This window comes from Rhamphochromis longiceps, linkage group LG12 (genome assembly GCF_057381845.1).
Source record: "Rhamphochromis longiceps isolate RC_006_pf linkage group LG12, R_longiceps_female_GT1.1, whole genome shotgun sequence".
In the NCBI taxonomy this organism is placed as follows: Eukaryota; Metazoa; Chordata; class Actinopteri; order Cichliformes; family Cichlidae; genus Rhamphochromis; species Rhamphochromis longiceps.
In genome coordinates, this window is record NC_140568.1 from 1400989 (window position 1) to 1414703 (window position 13715).

At 40.6% G+C, this 13715-nt stretch overlaps 2 protein-coding genes and 1 pseudogene across 4 annotated transcripts in view; 1 reads left to right on the forward strand and 2 right to left on the reverse strand.

Annotated features, from left to right (window-relative positions):
- arid3c (AT rich interactive domain 3C (BRIGHT-like)) overlaps positions 1-2842 on the reverse strand; it is a 75286-nt gene extending 72444 nt beyond the window's left edge. Inside the window, exons 1-2 of the mRNA XM_085426800.1 lie at positions 2357-2842; positions 1574-2158 (exon numbers count right to left, since the gene is read on the reverse strand). Of these exons, the coding sequence (XP_085282926.1) occupies positions 1574-2158; positions 2357-2395 (624 nt within the window). The 5' untranslated portion in view covers positions 2396-2842. The remainder of the gene's footprint in view (positions 1-1573; positions 2159-2356) is intronic.
- apba1a (amyloid beta (A4) precursor protein-binding, family A, member 1a) overlaps positions 1-13715 on the forward strand; it is a 220984-nt gene that overhangs the window by 140647 nt on the left and 66622 nt on the right. The gene's annotated exons all lie outside the window — the stretch shown is intronic.
- On the reverse strand, positions 6339-8706 carry LOC146656534 (uncharacterized; annotated as a pseudogene).

A 13715-nucleotide genomic window follows, 5' to 3' on the forward strand; every position in this document is an offset into this window, starting at 1 on the left:
CAGTGCAGCTTCTGGCACGTCTGAGTTTCTGCCTAAACTTTGTGCGACATCTCTCTCTTTCTGCCTCACATCTTTTTATTTCAGCACTGCTCAGCAACTTCTTGTATCTCAGGAATTTCTTTTATTTTTCTGACTCATCTCTATAGAATCTGCTTCATGTCGTCTGCTGTTGTGTAATTAAGAGTTAAAATAAGCTTGAACAGCTGCCCGTCAGCATCGTTTGTGCTAAACACTATTCAAAGTAAAACAGTACAAATATAAGTGACGTTGACCTTTCTCTCCTCAGCGAGCCGTTATATTCATCCCACATCTCGTTCCTATTTTCAAAGACTCATTTACCGCCTGTGGTTCTGATTTGCGGCTTTGAGCACACTGAATATGTCGGCTCCACTCTGCTCGGCAGACACAACCATCGGTTGATTGTCCCATAACTGAAAGATTGCACACGAATAACCTCCACAATAATGAAACAACATACACATGGAACACGCAGGCTGTGGCCACACGTGCATGAATTTACAGAAAACAAAGAATTACTTCATAACAAATGAATGTGTTTCTTAAATGACCTGATTGAAGATTTACTCTATATGTGATCTGAAACATCAATATTATTATTCTGTGATATTAAAATAAAATCTGTAGTCACATAAACAAATCCTAGAAAAGAAAAAACTGAATAATGAGTGTCAGGTCACCGTCCTCCGCACACAGCTGTCTTCATACAGACGCTCTGGTTTCTCGTCCTTTAATGTGAAGCATAATGCAGTCACTATGTACGCGTCATGTTTAGGCAAAGCTGTGGATGATCCATCGTAAGCAAAAGATGACCTGAAACATCCACAATCAATCGGTCCATGACTGGGAGAGTATAGATGTGACTGAAGCAACTGGGAAACATAACGACTCACCTGTAACTGCTAACGAAGCGTAAACACACTCTGATGTCTTACATCTAACAAGACCTGATTTGTTAGTTACTTACTAAAAAAATTTTTTCAAAAATTCTGCAGAATCAACTCATTTAACAAAATCTGAGGACTTAGAATCACTGTGGTTACAAACCCATCAGTTATGTTGTTCAGACATTATGCTGATGCAGCCTTTTCTCTGACAAGCTTAATGGTTGGATATTATTCATATTATATAATATTAATATTTTCAAAGTCACTAAATGTAAACGTAATAAATCCTGTGACCATCCAAAACTGTGGGTTACTTCCAGCCGTGGTTCAGAACAAACTGTGTGTAAAACACCTCAGCAGGTATGTGTGCTCTGTAGGAGCTTTTACAGCGTAAACTGTGAAGTTTGAAGCTCTGTCTGCAAAACAGCAGCAGCACATTACAGAGTGGAACATGTTCTGAGCCCAAACAACCCCACACACACACACACACACACACACACACACACACACACACACACACACACACACACGCATTAAAGTCTTCTATTTCCATACAAAACCAAACGTGTGTTCGTTTCAATAAATGAAAACGTGAAATGAAAGCTCCACAGAGGCAGAGCGAGCTCCGACAGGAGGGCGATGCGTTCAGTGGGTCAGTGCTGGCTTACCTGTTTGAACTGCTCCTCATAGGTCCACTCGTGGTTCTGCGACGCGGCGTGCAACGATGGAGAGTCTGCGTGACCGTGGGGAGCGAAGACTCTGAGATGCTGAGACACGCACGCTTCCTGCAGAGAGGACTGGTTTAACCCAACATCGTCCCCGACCTCGTCTTGGTCCATGAGATCCTGTTCTTCCGTGTCATCTCCCTCCCCGTCCCGGTCTTTAACGCAGATACCGGGGTTGGAGTTCCCGTCTTCGGCGCATATACGGACTTCCATGTGAGGAGGGGTCACTCCTGGGGGTGAGCTTTCAGCTCCGGCGGAGAGGGCGCCTGGCATCGCCAGCTGATAGTGGCGGAAAGCCAGAGCTTGTTGGTGGATCTGGGACTCCACCATACAGCGGAGCTCCTTCTCTTTCTCCGCCTGCCGGAGCTTCTCCTCCAGGGCGAGGCGCGCTGCCTGCTGGCGCTGCAGGTTTTCCATGACAGCCTCGAGTTTCATGCCGCCGCTGCCGAGCTGGTGAGACTGTGCGCCGGGATACGGGCTGTGGGGTGTTTGGCGTGGAAGGCTGCTGCCAGAGGAGAAACAGCTTTGCTGCAAGGGAAAAGCGGTTGGTCGTAAATATTATCACATCAAATGCTTCCTTCAGTAAGCCACGTGGTCGGATATCAGATTGTCATAAAGAGCACAGCACGCGACACATGTTAGCCGCAGGTGAAAAGTTCTGTGAGCGCAGAAAACATGGACGGAACTGGATGTAAAGACAAAATAACATAAAGTCCGGACGCTTACCAACACAGACTTAGCAGTTACACGTGAGTTATCAACCATGTTGCCGAAACAGCCCAATCACGAGTCTTCTTTCAGGCGCAACACGAACATGCTCAGGAATAAATGCGTAAAGCGGCTCAGTCATAAATGCCGGAGCGCCCGCTTTCTTTAGGCAACAAGTGGCAAATGTAGTGAGAATGAAGCCTGGAGGTAGAGATCAGCGCGCCTGGTCCACCTGCAGCAGCAGCGCGTCAGCACTGAGAGCTGACCGCACGCTGTGATGCAACCACTGACACCTCTGCTCAAGTAACGCCAGTTTATTTATTTAAGCAGACATCCTGAAGTATGTTTACAAACTGGTTTGTGCAGTTTTGTTTTGTATTTTTTGTAAAGCTGAACTTCAACATGACAAAAAACGACTCAAACATACAGTCACGTGTACAGGCATTTAAAACCCAGATGTGTCAGTTTTACTGGGATCATAATACGCCTGTAATTTCCATATGATTAAGAGACAATAATATTGTTTTGATATTTTACAACAGATATTCATGTTTGAATATGTATTTCTGTGACGCGTTTTCCGCTCGCACCTGTGAAACCGAGCCTTAAATTTACTTCGTCACATGAATCCAATAAAAAGTCACGTGAAATAAAATCTCATGACTGCTTCCATAAACCTTTTTGTCCAGTTCTGAATTCAGAATTATTAATATTTATGTTGTACCAACGGGACATTTGTTTGTTTGTTTGTTTTTGCTTTACACAAACAAACAAACAAACAAACGAACAAACAAAATAAAGTACAAAAAAAAAGATGTTGAGTTTCTGGATATTTCTTTTTGTATTTAAAAACTAAGGTGATTGAAAAATAATGAAATTTAAATAATTCTTTTTCAGTTATTTTTACAGTTACATTAAAGTTATGTTTTCATTAAGCCCTCTGTTTAATTGCATTTACCCAGATGGACTAAACCTTCAGCGCACCGCAGAGACAGACACTACAGACAACACAAGCTTCCTCTTAACATGTTACTGTGTATGAACGAGTGCTTTTACACACTCATACAGAAACACGGAGCTACAGCTTTAAAATAAAAATCCACCGTGTTGTGATTCACTGAGTCCTCCACTCAGTTTAAAGAGTTTGTCTGTAATTTATATTTTTACTGTTAGACGTTGACTGTTACACTCATTTTATGATTGCGATCATTAATCCTGTGGGATATTGCAAATATCCAATAAAGACAACGTCACAGTTACAGGATTTTCAGTTTTCTATTTAGAATCACTTGTTTTTCTTAGTCATTTATTTAAATGTATCTTTTTCTCTTCACTTTGCTTTGAGCTCAGAAAGACTTTACAAGTCCATATAAGGTAAAGCTGTCACTGTATTAACTCTAAAATAATATATTGACACATTTCTCTAACAGAAAAAAGATGCAGACTTTTTCTCTTGATTTAATGCACATTTCTATCATAGTGATAAATTAACTCTATTTGAGTAAAATCCCACTGATTTTTAACACTGAATTGAGTTATTTGAAATTAACACTGGAGGTTCAAAAACTCTGATGGGAGTTGATGTTACTCTATACTGTGTTATTCATACACTCATCTCTAGTGAAAATTAGCTCTCATAGAGTAAAATTTGTAATTAATTTTACACAAAGTAGTGTTACTAAAACTCTTCCTGTAGTTTTACCTTTACGGTCAATTCACTGTTTTGCAGCATGAAAACCTGGTTTTTAATAATGCTTTTACATATAAAACAAGTGAGCAAAAACCACAACTACACAGCAAATTCAACAGTGTTAAATGTTTTGGTGTTAATAGTCTCCTTGCAAAAGTAGAGTTAATTTTACTCTAAGCAGAGTCACATTCTTTTAATGTAACTCTGAGGTGTAAAATGATAGTAGTTAAAATCGAGTGTTAAAAATGAGTGTTTCTCTGTCAAATCTGGAGGTGTTACAATGGAAACATTAACTCCTGACCTCTTAACTCTGAACTCCTACAGGGGCTATGACACCAACAGAGTAAATTCACAGACTCCGCCCCCAGCACGGCTCCAATCGAAGCTGAAGTGAAGCCGTTTCAGAACATTTTGCTCTACATATTTGAGTTGTTTGCCATGCTTGGTAAGTCATTTTTTCAAAGATTGTTTCAATTATTATTATTAGCTTTTACTTCTGTGGCTCTTTGGAGTTGAGACAAAGCTGTGTGAAAGGCATTAGCCATGTTGCTCGCTGATAGCATAACATTCTGTTTTAGCTAGCTGAAAGGTATTGTTTGCGGGCAAATACCACAGCCTTGAAAAAAAGCTTGCATGTGAATTTTCAGTCAAACTTTTGGTCAAATACACCTAAAACAATGTGTAGAATGTGAAATGTTGGTATAATGGTGCTACTTGAAGCCTGAAAACGATCGCCCATTAAAAAAACCGAGCAAACAGCAGTAGCAGGCGTCCTGACTGGATTCTACGTTAGCATAGATCCCTCCAGAGTTTTGTGCACACGGTTTAGGTAAAAATGAAAAAGGTTGAGGTTTTACATTTAGTTCAGTATTACCTGTTGCCTGTGTCCTTGTCTTTTGGGAAAATACTTTACACAAGTAATGGCTCAAAGAGGATTCCTTTTTTTTACTGTGCTGCAATTGTTTACTGGATTATTTGTGCCATTAATTAGTGTCAACTAATTTTTATTCAATCTCCGCACAGGATATGGATATGCTTGTGAAGATGGAATATGGGGGAGAGCAGAAGTGCGTTGAAGTTCCACAAAGGGATGAATGAAGGACATGCATATTGTATTGAAGAAATAAGTGATGAGATGCTGTTATTTGCATTTACTATGTCAGACCTTTTGATAAACAAAATTCTAATGAAAGTGAGAACATGTATACTGTTACGTCTTTCAGAAAATGTTTTGAAATTGTGGTGCACAGTTCAGAATAAATGTTTTTCAAAAACCATTGCATCTTTTTAGTAAATGTTTATTTCCAAAATAAACTTCTAGAAGTTCAGAACAGTAAAATTCCCGCTTTTTAGAATGAATTAGAAGATAACTCTTACGTAGTTAAACTAAAATACTCTTTGAGAGTTAATATATAAACTCTTAACACCAAGTGTTAAATTATCAACTCCAGACAGATTTGGTGTTTAACACTAAATCAGAGTTAACGTACCAACTCTCCAAAAAGAGTTAAATTAACACTCTCTGGTGTGGACCCATATAGACACTTTAATAGTGTTGAAATCAAATCCGACAGTGTTAATTTGGACATGCTGGATTTGCTGTGTAGATAATACATTTAACAGCTTTATTTTTATGTCAGGCTCAAAATATAAAAACATCTCATGTAGTGTATAAAACACTTTAAAACAATGAATTTAGTTCGGCATAAAACGGCAATACAGAACGACATACAGGGAGGAATCTGAAATGCCATACTTGATTTGAAGAAGCAACACAGCTCATTTATGTTCAACACCTTCAGCACCATGTTGGGATGCAGTCTGACCCTAAATGCATGATAATGGTCATCAACAGGGTTTCCATCAGTTTTCTGCAGAGCAACACAATGTCATCTTTCACAACAATACTTTTGATCTTACAAAAAACGGAATCTCAGACACTACATCTGTACAGATGGTAAAGTCAGGGCGGTACTCTGTACCGTGTGTTATTATCCACTTAGCTGAAAACAAACTGGTAGACAACACAGCTCCAAGCAATTTCTGGACCTTCTTCCAGTGTCACCATCTTTCCTGGTCCTAAAGCTAATCTTTCCAGGCTAAAGGACTCTAAATGCTTTATTTTATTACTATTATATTTATTTTTACTTGTGGTGTCCTGTAAAGGTACGCTCTGTAAGGCTGCATCTTTAGCCTGAGTATGAATCTCAAAAAACACTTCCTCCATTGAGGAGACAAAACTATTCACAGTAGGCTTAATCCAGCTGCCCTGAGCTGTGCAACAGCAGAGGCACACATATCCAAAGACTCTTATTTGACCTTTTCAGATGTTGTGGGTGTTTCTTCTACATTAGTTGACATCACCTCCCCTGTAGTACAAACTTCTTTAACTGCCACATCATGCTGTAGATTAACATCAGTGTCAGCCTGTTGGTCAAAATAGTTAAGGTGTTTGGTATTTAAATGTTTTCTAAAACCTGTGGTTTGGATGAACGTGTACATGTTGTGAAGCATGGTGTTCTAAGATGTGCCAAACACAAAATGGGCTTTAAACAGTTCATCAAAAGCACCAAGTGAAGAGGTAGACTTGCATGGTATGGCATTCTTGTCAAGAATAATGAAGAACCGGTGGATGTCATGCTTTTTCACCCCAACAGCCAGGAGGTAGGGTTGAGTGCTGGTAGTGACGGCATCAAGGTGCTCTTGGATATTTGTTCCAGTCTGAAAAGACAAATACAGACGGGCAATAAGAATCAAATGTTTCTTAAACTGGTAATTCACACCATAAAAATAGAAAAGAAACAAAGCTTCTTGAAGAGCACAAGATGCCTTTCTGCTTGAGAAGCTGACACCTTTCCTGGTCTCTAGCGGCCCTGACCAGATGTTGGAATCAGATGTAAAAGCAATGCTGAGAGGTCAAAAATATTTGTTTTTAATAAAGTTGAATCATCATCAACAACACATTTCAATGCATTGACAAAATGTTTGAGTAGACCCAAAATACAAAAGGACAGCTGTTCTGTGACAAACATTATATATGCTGTGAATGTGCTAATCAAAGAAACAACAGCTCACCAATGTCAGCATTAACTTCAGTGGCATCCTCAGGAGAGTCAGCAACAGTTCTTCCAGGTCAGTGGTAGAAGGAAGCTTCCTGCCTTGTTGGATAATCTTTCTTTTGAATGTTGTTGGCCACCTCTCCAGCAACCTGCCTGATACATCCTCACCAAACATCAGTACAAAATCCTGTTCGATCTGTAACAGGGATAGAGAACAGAGAATCATATCTGCTTTCTGTAAAATATTCAAGTGTGTTTACATTGTCAAAGTAATGACAAATATTCACCAAGCCTTCGATATCTTTGAAACGTGGAGAAACAGACAGTATGTTGCTTGACAGCAGGAGGTCAAGGACCATGTTGTGACTGTGTCTTCATCAGCTGAATGTTCCATCAGAGCGATTGCTTCCTTACACTCATCCTCACTCAGCATCTTCTCTGTAACAAACTGCAACTCTCGTCTGACAGTCGGTCCACCACACTGGTTTTCACTCGATGCTCCATCTCCTGGTGCTACACAATATGAAACACAGCTTTATCAAAACTAATAACAACATTTAATAACCATTAATAATAAAGAACCACAGTTTGGAACTGTATTATGTATTTCCAGTGAATTATAAATGTTACCTCCAGATGATAATCGCCTCCCTTTAGCAGTGCATCTCTGTATGGCTTTAATCCTCCAGGCCAAGTACCCAGTGCCACCCTCGCCATCATAATAATGTTCCTTGGAGAGTGACATGTACAGACACTGATAAATGAATAAACAAAATAAGTTATGTAACAATGAACAGTTGATAAGGACATACATTTTAGCAGGATTTAAAATGTTTAAATGCGATTGTGGTTGTATCAGTTATTACTATGAGCTACTCACATAGCCATTTTTGGAGTACGGGCCACTGAGTTAAGGGAAAAAGGTTACAATTCCTCTGGCGTATATTTCTTTTACCTGCCGTGGTGGTGATGTCCTGCAAGATCAAAAGGAAAAGAACTAGTCAGCTTCCCTGGAATTCATAGAGATGAATTTAAATCATAGTGAAGTTAAATCATATGGAGGCAGGTAGATGCTTGTATTTTGTCAGCAGATGCTTTATCTGTGGTCGTGTGTTTTTCGCTAGAACAATGTTATTCTCCCAGTGTAATGGAACATGTCTTCATTGTGTATTTTGTATTCCTTTTCTTTGTACAGTTTTACAAAAAAGAGAGAGAGAGAATTTATTTTCATCATTAAATCCTGCCAAACACAACAAGCGGCCTGTTTCTTGGAGGATGAAGTGCTGGGAATAAAGATTGTTAAGCTAGCTGTATAGCTGAAATTACGTTGCCTGCAACAAACTTTAGTGAGGACAGCATAACCCCACAGTGTAAGTTAGCTTTTGTAATGTAAACCAGAAGAGTGGCTTAGAAATATTTTAAGTAATTTGAACATATTTAATTTTTTGTGATAAACTTTGTGTTTTAATTTAATCATGCTGTACTTTACAGTTTACGACCTAGTTAGGGCTTTGTTTGAAATTTAATTTAAAGAATCCCAGAAACCCGTATTTGTTTTTTAAATGAACATAGAAATCACACTGGTCCTGTTGCAGGTTGTTGAGCTGTGTTGCTGCCATCAAATTCACAAAAACTAATGTTTTTCTTCAAATCATACATTTGTTTTTGTTGAAACAACAATATGTTTACTATGTTATACAGTAAATAAAATATGAGTTCATGGTGCAGTGGTTAGCACTGTTGCCTCACAGCAACAGAGTTCTGGGTTTGAATCCACCTTCAGGCCGGGGTCTTTCTGTGTGGAGCGTGCATGTTGTCTGCGTGGGTTCTCTCCGGGTACTCGGGTTTCCTCCCACAGTGAACAGGCAGTTAGTGGGGTTGGGTTACAGTAACTGGTGATTCTAAATGAGCCATAGTTGTGAATGTGAGTGTAAATGGTTGTGTGTCTCTCTGTGTGTTAGGCCTGCAACAGACTGACGACCTGTCCACTCTCCCAATGACAGCTGGGATAGGCTCCAGCCCCCCATCCTGAACTGGATGAATGAATGAGAACTATTTAACCTCCTAGGACCGGCCGTCCACATATGTGGACATCACATTTTGGGTTATTTAGACCAAAATACTCAATTTTGCTCTACAGGAGCCTGATATCCACTCACGAGGACGTTATGCTGCTACTGTTCTATCGACATTTTAAACGAATATCCTCATATGTGGATCTCATCTTTCTTAGAAACAAAAATAAGTTAAAAAAGAAAAAACATCTGGTAATTCTTTGTTTCTACATTCATCGGGTCCCAATCAGCCCAAATATCAAAGAGAAATGAAAAATGCTGCTGTGGAAGAGTTCAGGTCTTCGGAGGTTAAGGTTGTGGCTCTGAGCAGCTCATCGCTGGGACGTTAAACACCCTGAGTTCGTGCTCTCGGCTCACTTTCTAAGTTAATAAGTGGAAGAGAAGGAATGGAGGGAGATCTACATTAATTGCATATACCAGGTCAGTTATTGTCCAACAGTACAAAGTAGGAAAGAGTGCAAATATACAGCTACAAATGCATGACTTGCAATTCAAAAGAGAAATTTGTATTCAGGCAGCAGATATAAATCAAAGTCAGACACTTGTAAGATGGCGAACATTTCGTCACTTGAGCGAGTGACCAAACATTTCTTCCACTGAAAACGTCCAGATGAACAGAATCAACTTTTGGAGATTTACTGACCTGGATGATTGAACGTGCATCAAGACCATATACATCAGGGGTGTCAAACTCAAATACACAGTGGGCCAAAATTCAAAACTGGAACAAAGTCGCGGGCTAACGTTAATATTTATTGGAAAAAAAATCTTCCTCCAGATTTAAGAATGAATCTTTTCTTATGGACTCAAACAAGTTTTGCTGAAAAACTGAATATGGAACAAGCAAAGCTTAATACTAAACAATATATATATTAGCTGTATAATACCAGTAGGCCAGCTCTAATAATAATTTGGTATGGCTTCGCCATACCATGTAATTAGGCTGTACCATACCATGTAATGTAATTAGGCTGCGGGCCAAAGTTGGCCCGCGGGCCAGAGTTTGTCACCTATGATATACATGGATCTCCCTTTGGTTAGAAAACCACAGTTTTCTGTAGCCAGCTACCGGCACAGAGATCCCTCTACCTTAGTGGTACCCATACTTAGAAAAGAGAATGTGCATCTATCTGATTGGTCAAAAACTGTTGAGAAGGGGGTGTGGTTTAGACTTAGCCACACACACACACCTTGACCTGTTACCCACTTTCATGAGTCTGAGGCAGCATCTCTGTGAGAGCTATTGTTTCGTGACCTTGCTCCGGTTCACTACCACATTCCTGCACAAACACAAACAACCGTCGATCATGGGAATGTTTTTTATTCTGAGAGCGCAGTAGTGCAATTAACTATTAAAGTGATCTAAAATTAATTATAATATATATAATAATTATAATATAAATATATACATATATATTATATAGAGAGAGACAAACAGAAGAAGACGGCCGTAGTGATCGATGTAGCGGTTCCCAATGACAGCAATATCAGGAAGAAGGAACACGAGAAGCTGGAGAAATACCAAGGGCTCAGAGAAGAGCTCGAGAGGATGTGGAGGGTGAAGGTAACGGTGGTCCCCGTGGTAATCGGAGCACTAGGTGCGGTGACTCCCAAGCTAGGCGAGTGGCTCCAGCAGATCCCGGGAACAACAGCGGAGATCTCTGTCCAGAAGAGCGCAGTCCTGGGAACAGCTAAGATACTGCGCAGGACCCTCAAGCTCCCAGGCCTCTGGTAGAGGGCCCGAGCTTGGAGATTGACCGCCCGCAGGGGTGTGCTGGGAATTTTTAATTTTTTAAATATATACAAATATCTTAAGTTTAACTTACATATACACTGTATTTATTACTACTTGTATTCATTTGTTAATATAAATAATTACGTTTCTCCAAATGTAATTTTTATTAAAAAAAAAAAGCCCCAAAGCAAAACCTTAAAACAAAGCTGGAAGAAAAGTAATAAAACATTAATGTTCAGAAAAGACACATTCATTTTACAAAATAGTGAAACATAACATTGTGCAGTCTTGCAGTTTGGCACAAACCCTGTTTCGACTCCATAAAAATGAACAACATTTACAACATATCTGTAATATCCTGAACATTCAACACATCCACACGTGCATTTCAAGAAGCATCCTGACCTTCCAAGTCCCATTATTCATCCAACCCCAAACCAGTAACCAGGCAGACCTACACAACTGTGTCACTGGTAGCTGAAGACCAGTCAAATGTGGCTTGTGTGTGCATTTGTTCACAGAACATGACTTCTAAATATTCAAACTAAACCTTTGACATTAAATAGTAACACACATGTAACACGCGTCTGAAACGTGTCTTTTTAAAACAATTCCAAGAAGCACTCCTTTACAAACCCTGTGTTCAAGTTACACTTTCACAAAATGTTGAATCAAAGCTGATAGTCTAAAGTTTTTAGTCAGATGTTGTTTGTTTGATTGAAAGTCCAGTGTGGTGATACACTGAGGCAAATGGCAAAATAATGTTTAATGTTTAAAACACTTTTGAACTTGACTGTGCCCCGAGATCAGAGGCAGCAACCAGCCAATGATGCAAAAGCACAAATGTAAAATGAATACTACAGACCACTGTTATATAGTTATTTTAAAGGCTGATGTTGTGATATCAGCCTATCAGCCTGGCTTCATCGGGTGAGGGCCTCCAGCTCGCACTGGAGCGGTTCGCAGCCGAGTGTGAAGCAGCGGGAATGAGGATCAGCACCTCCAAATCTGAGGCCATGGTTCTCAGCCGGAAAAGGGTGGAGTGCCCACTCCGGGTCGGGGATGAGTTCCTGCCCCAAGTGGAGGAGTTCAAGTATCTCGGGGTCTTGTTCGCGAGTGATGGGAGAAGGGAGCCGGAGATCGACAGACGGATTGGGGCTGCAGCTGCAGTGATGCGGACGCTGCACCGGTCCGTCGTGGTGAAGAGGGAGCTGAGTGTAAAAGCGAAGCTCTCAATTTACCGGTCGATCTACGTCCCTACCCTCACCTATGGCCACGAGCTGTGGGTAGTGACCGAAAGAACGAGATCGCGGATACAAGCGGCAGAAATGAGCTTCCTCCGAAGGGTGGCTGGCCTCTCCCTTAGAGATAGGGTGAGAAGGTCGGCCATCCGGGAGGGGCTCAGAGTAGAGCAGCTGCTGCTCCACATCGAAAGGAGCCAGCTGAGGTGGTTTGGGCGTCTGACAAGGATGCCCCCTGGGCGCCTCCTGGGTGAGGTGTTCCAGGCATGTCCCACCGGGAGGAGGCCCCGGGGCAGACCCAGGACACGCTGGAGAGATTATATCTCTCGCCTGGCCTGGGAACGCCTTGGTATTCCCCCGGATAAGCTGGAGGAGGTGGCTGGGGAGAGGGAGGTCTGGGCCTCTTTGCTTAGGCTGCTGCCCCCGTGACCCGGCCCCGGACAAAGCGGATGAAGATGGATGGATGGATGTTGTGATACTGTTAGACCTGAAGCCATAGGTCTGGGGCACTTGGGCAAAGAAATGAGATAAGCTGTCACCACATCACCACCTAGTGGTAGTTGTGTAGTTGTGTAGTTTTTACAAATGAACTGTATTCATTGTGGAGGAAGTGGAGTCTTCACAGTGTCCAGTGTGAACATATATGAGGAGACTGTTGGCACCCAGGGAAAGCATGCAGGAGGTGGAACTCATGACCCTCGTTTCTATCAGCAAGCTTGCAAATTAAACACAGTTTAGTGTCCACTCTGACTGATCTGAACATTTTAATTATCACATAAAACTCTGCAGGGCAATGCATGGACAGCAGTGTGTGTAACAAAAGTGTGTTTCCTTTAACCAGGTTAAGCCCGTGGTAATTCTGAAAATGAAAGACAACGAGCATAAACGCAATAAAGGGAAAATAGTACCTGCTTTATTTTAACAAATTCAAAATGAAACCTCTCTCTGTTCTAATTAGTCCTTCAGTGTTAACAAAATTGACAAAGCTCATTGTTTCTACTATAAGATCCAAGTCTGTGAAAGTCTGAAGTTCAACACACACGATCCATTCAGCAGCTGGGACAAAGAAGAGATGGAGGGAGATCTACATTAATTGCATTCTAGGATTAAATAAATTACCCCCACAAATAAAAAAATATCAAATTTAAAATAATATCTGAACATGAAAAATATAATATCTTTACAGTCTTTATGTTTATAGGAGTGTAATACTAAAAAAAACTCCAAGTTTGCCAATATACTGCTGTGCAGTTCTGTTCATGTTTTTCGTTTCTTTTCTGCTGTCTGCACTAAAAACAGTCTGTAGTGTTTAATCAAAGACCTGAGACAAAACACACTTTTTAAAACCACAAACAACATTAAGAACGGTCTGTTACAGCATGTTCATGTCTACTGTAAACCTTTTCTGTATTTATAAAATAAGAACTTCACAGCTCACGTCGCACTTCGTATCTTATCATTGTTTTTCTTTTGGATGGCAGGGTCAACCAACAATGTGGAGCATTTGTTTTTTTCATTGTCCTTTATCCAGGTAAAATCCTCACTGAGATTAAAATCATCACAACATATACATCACA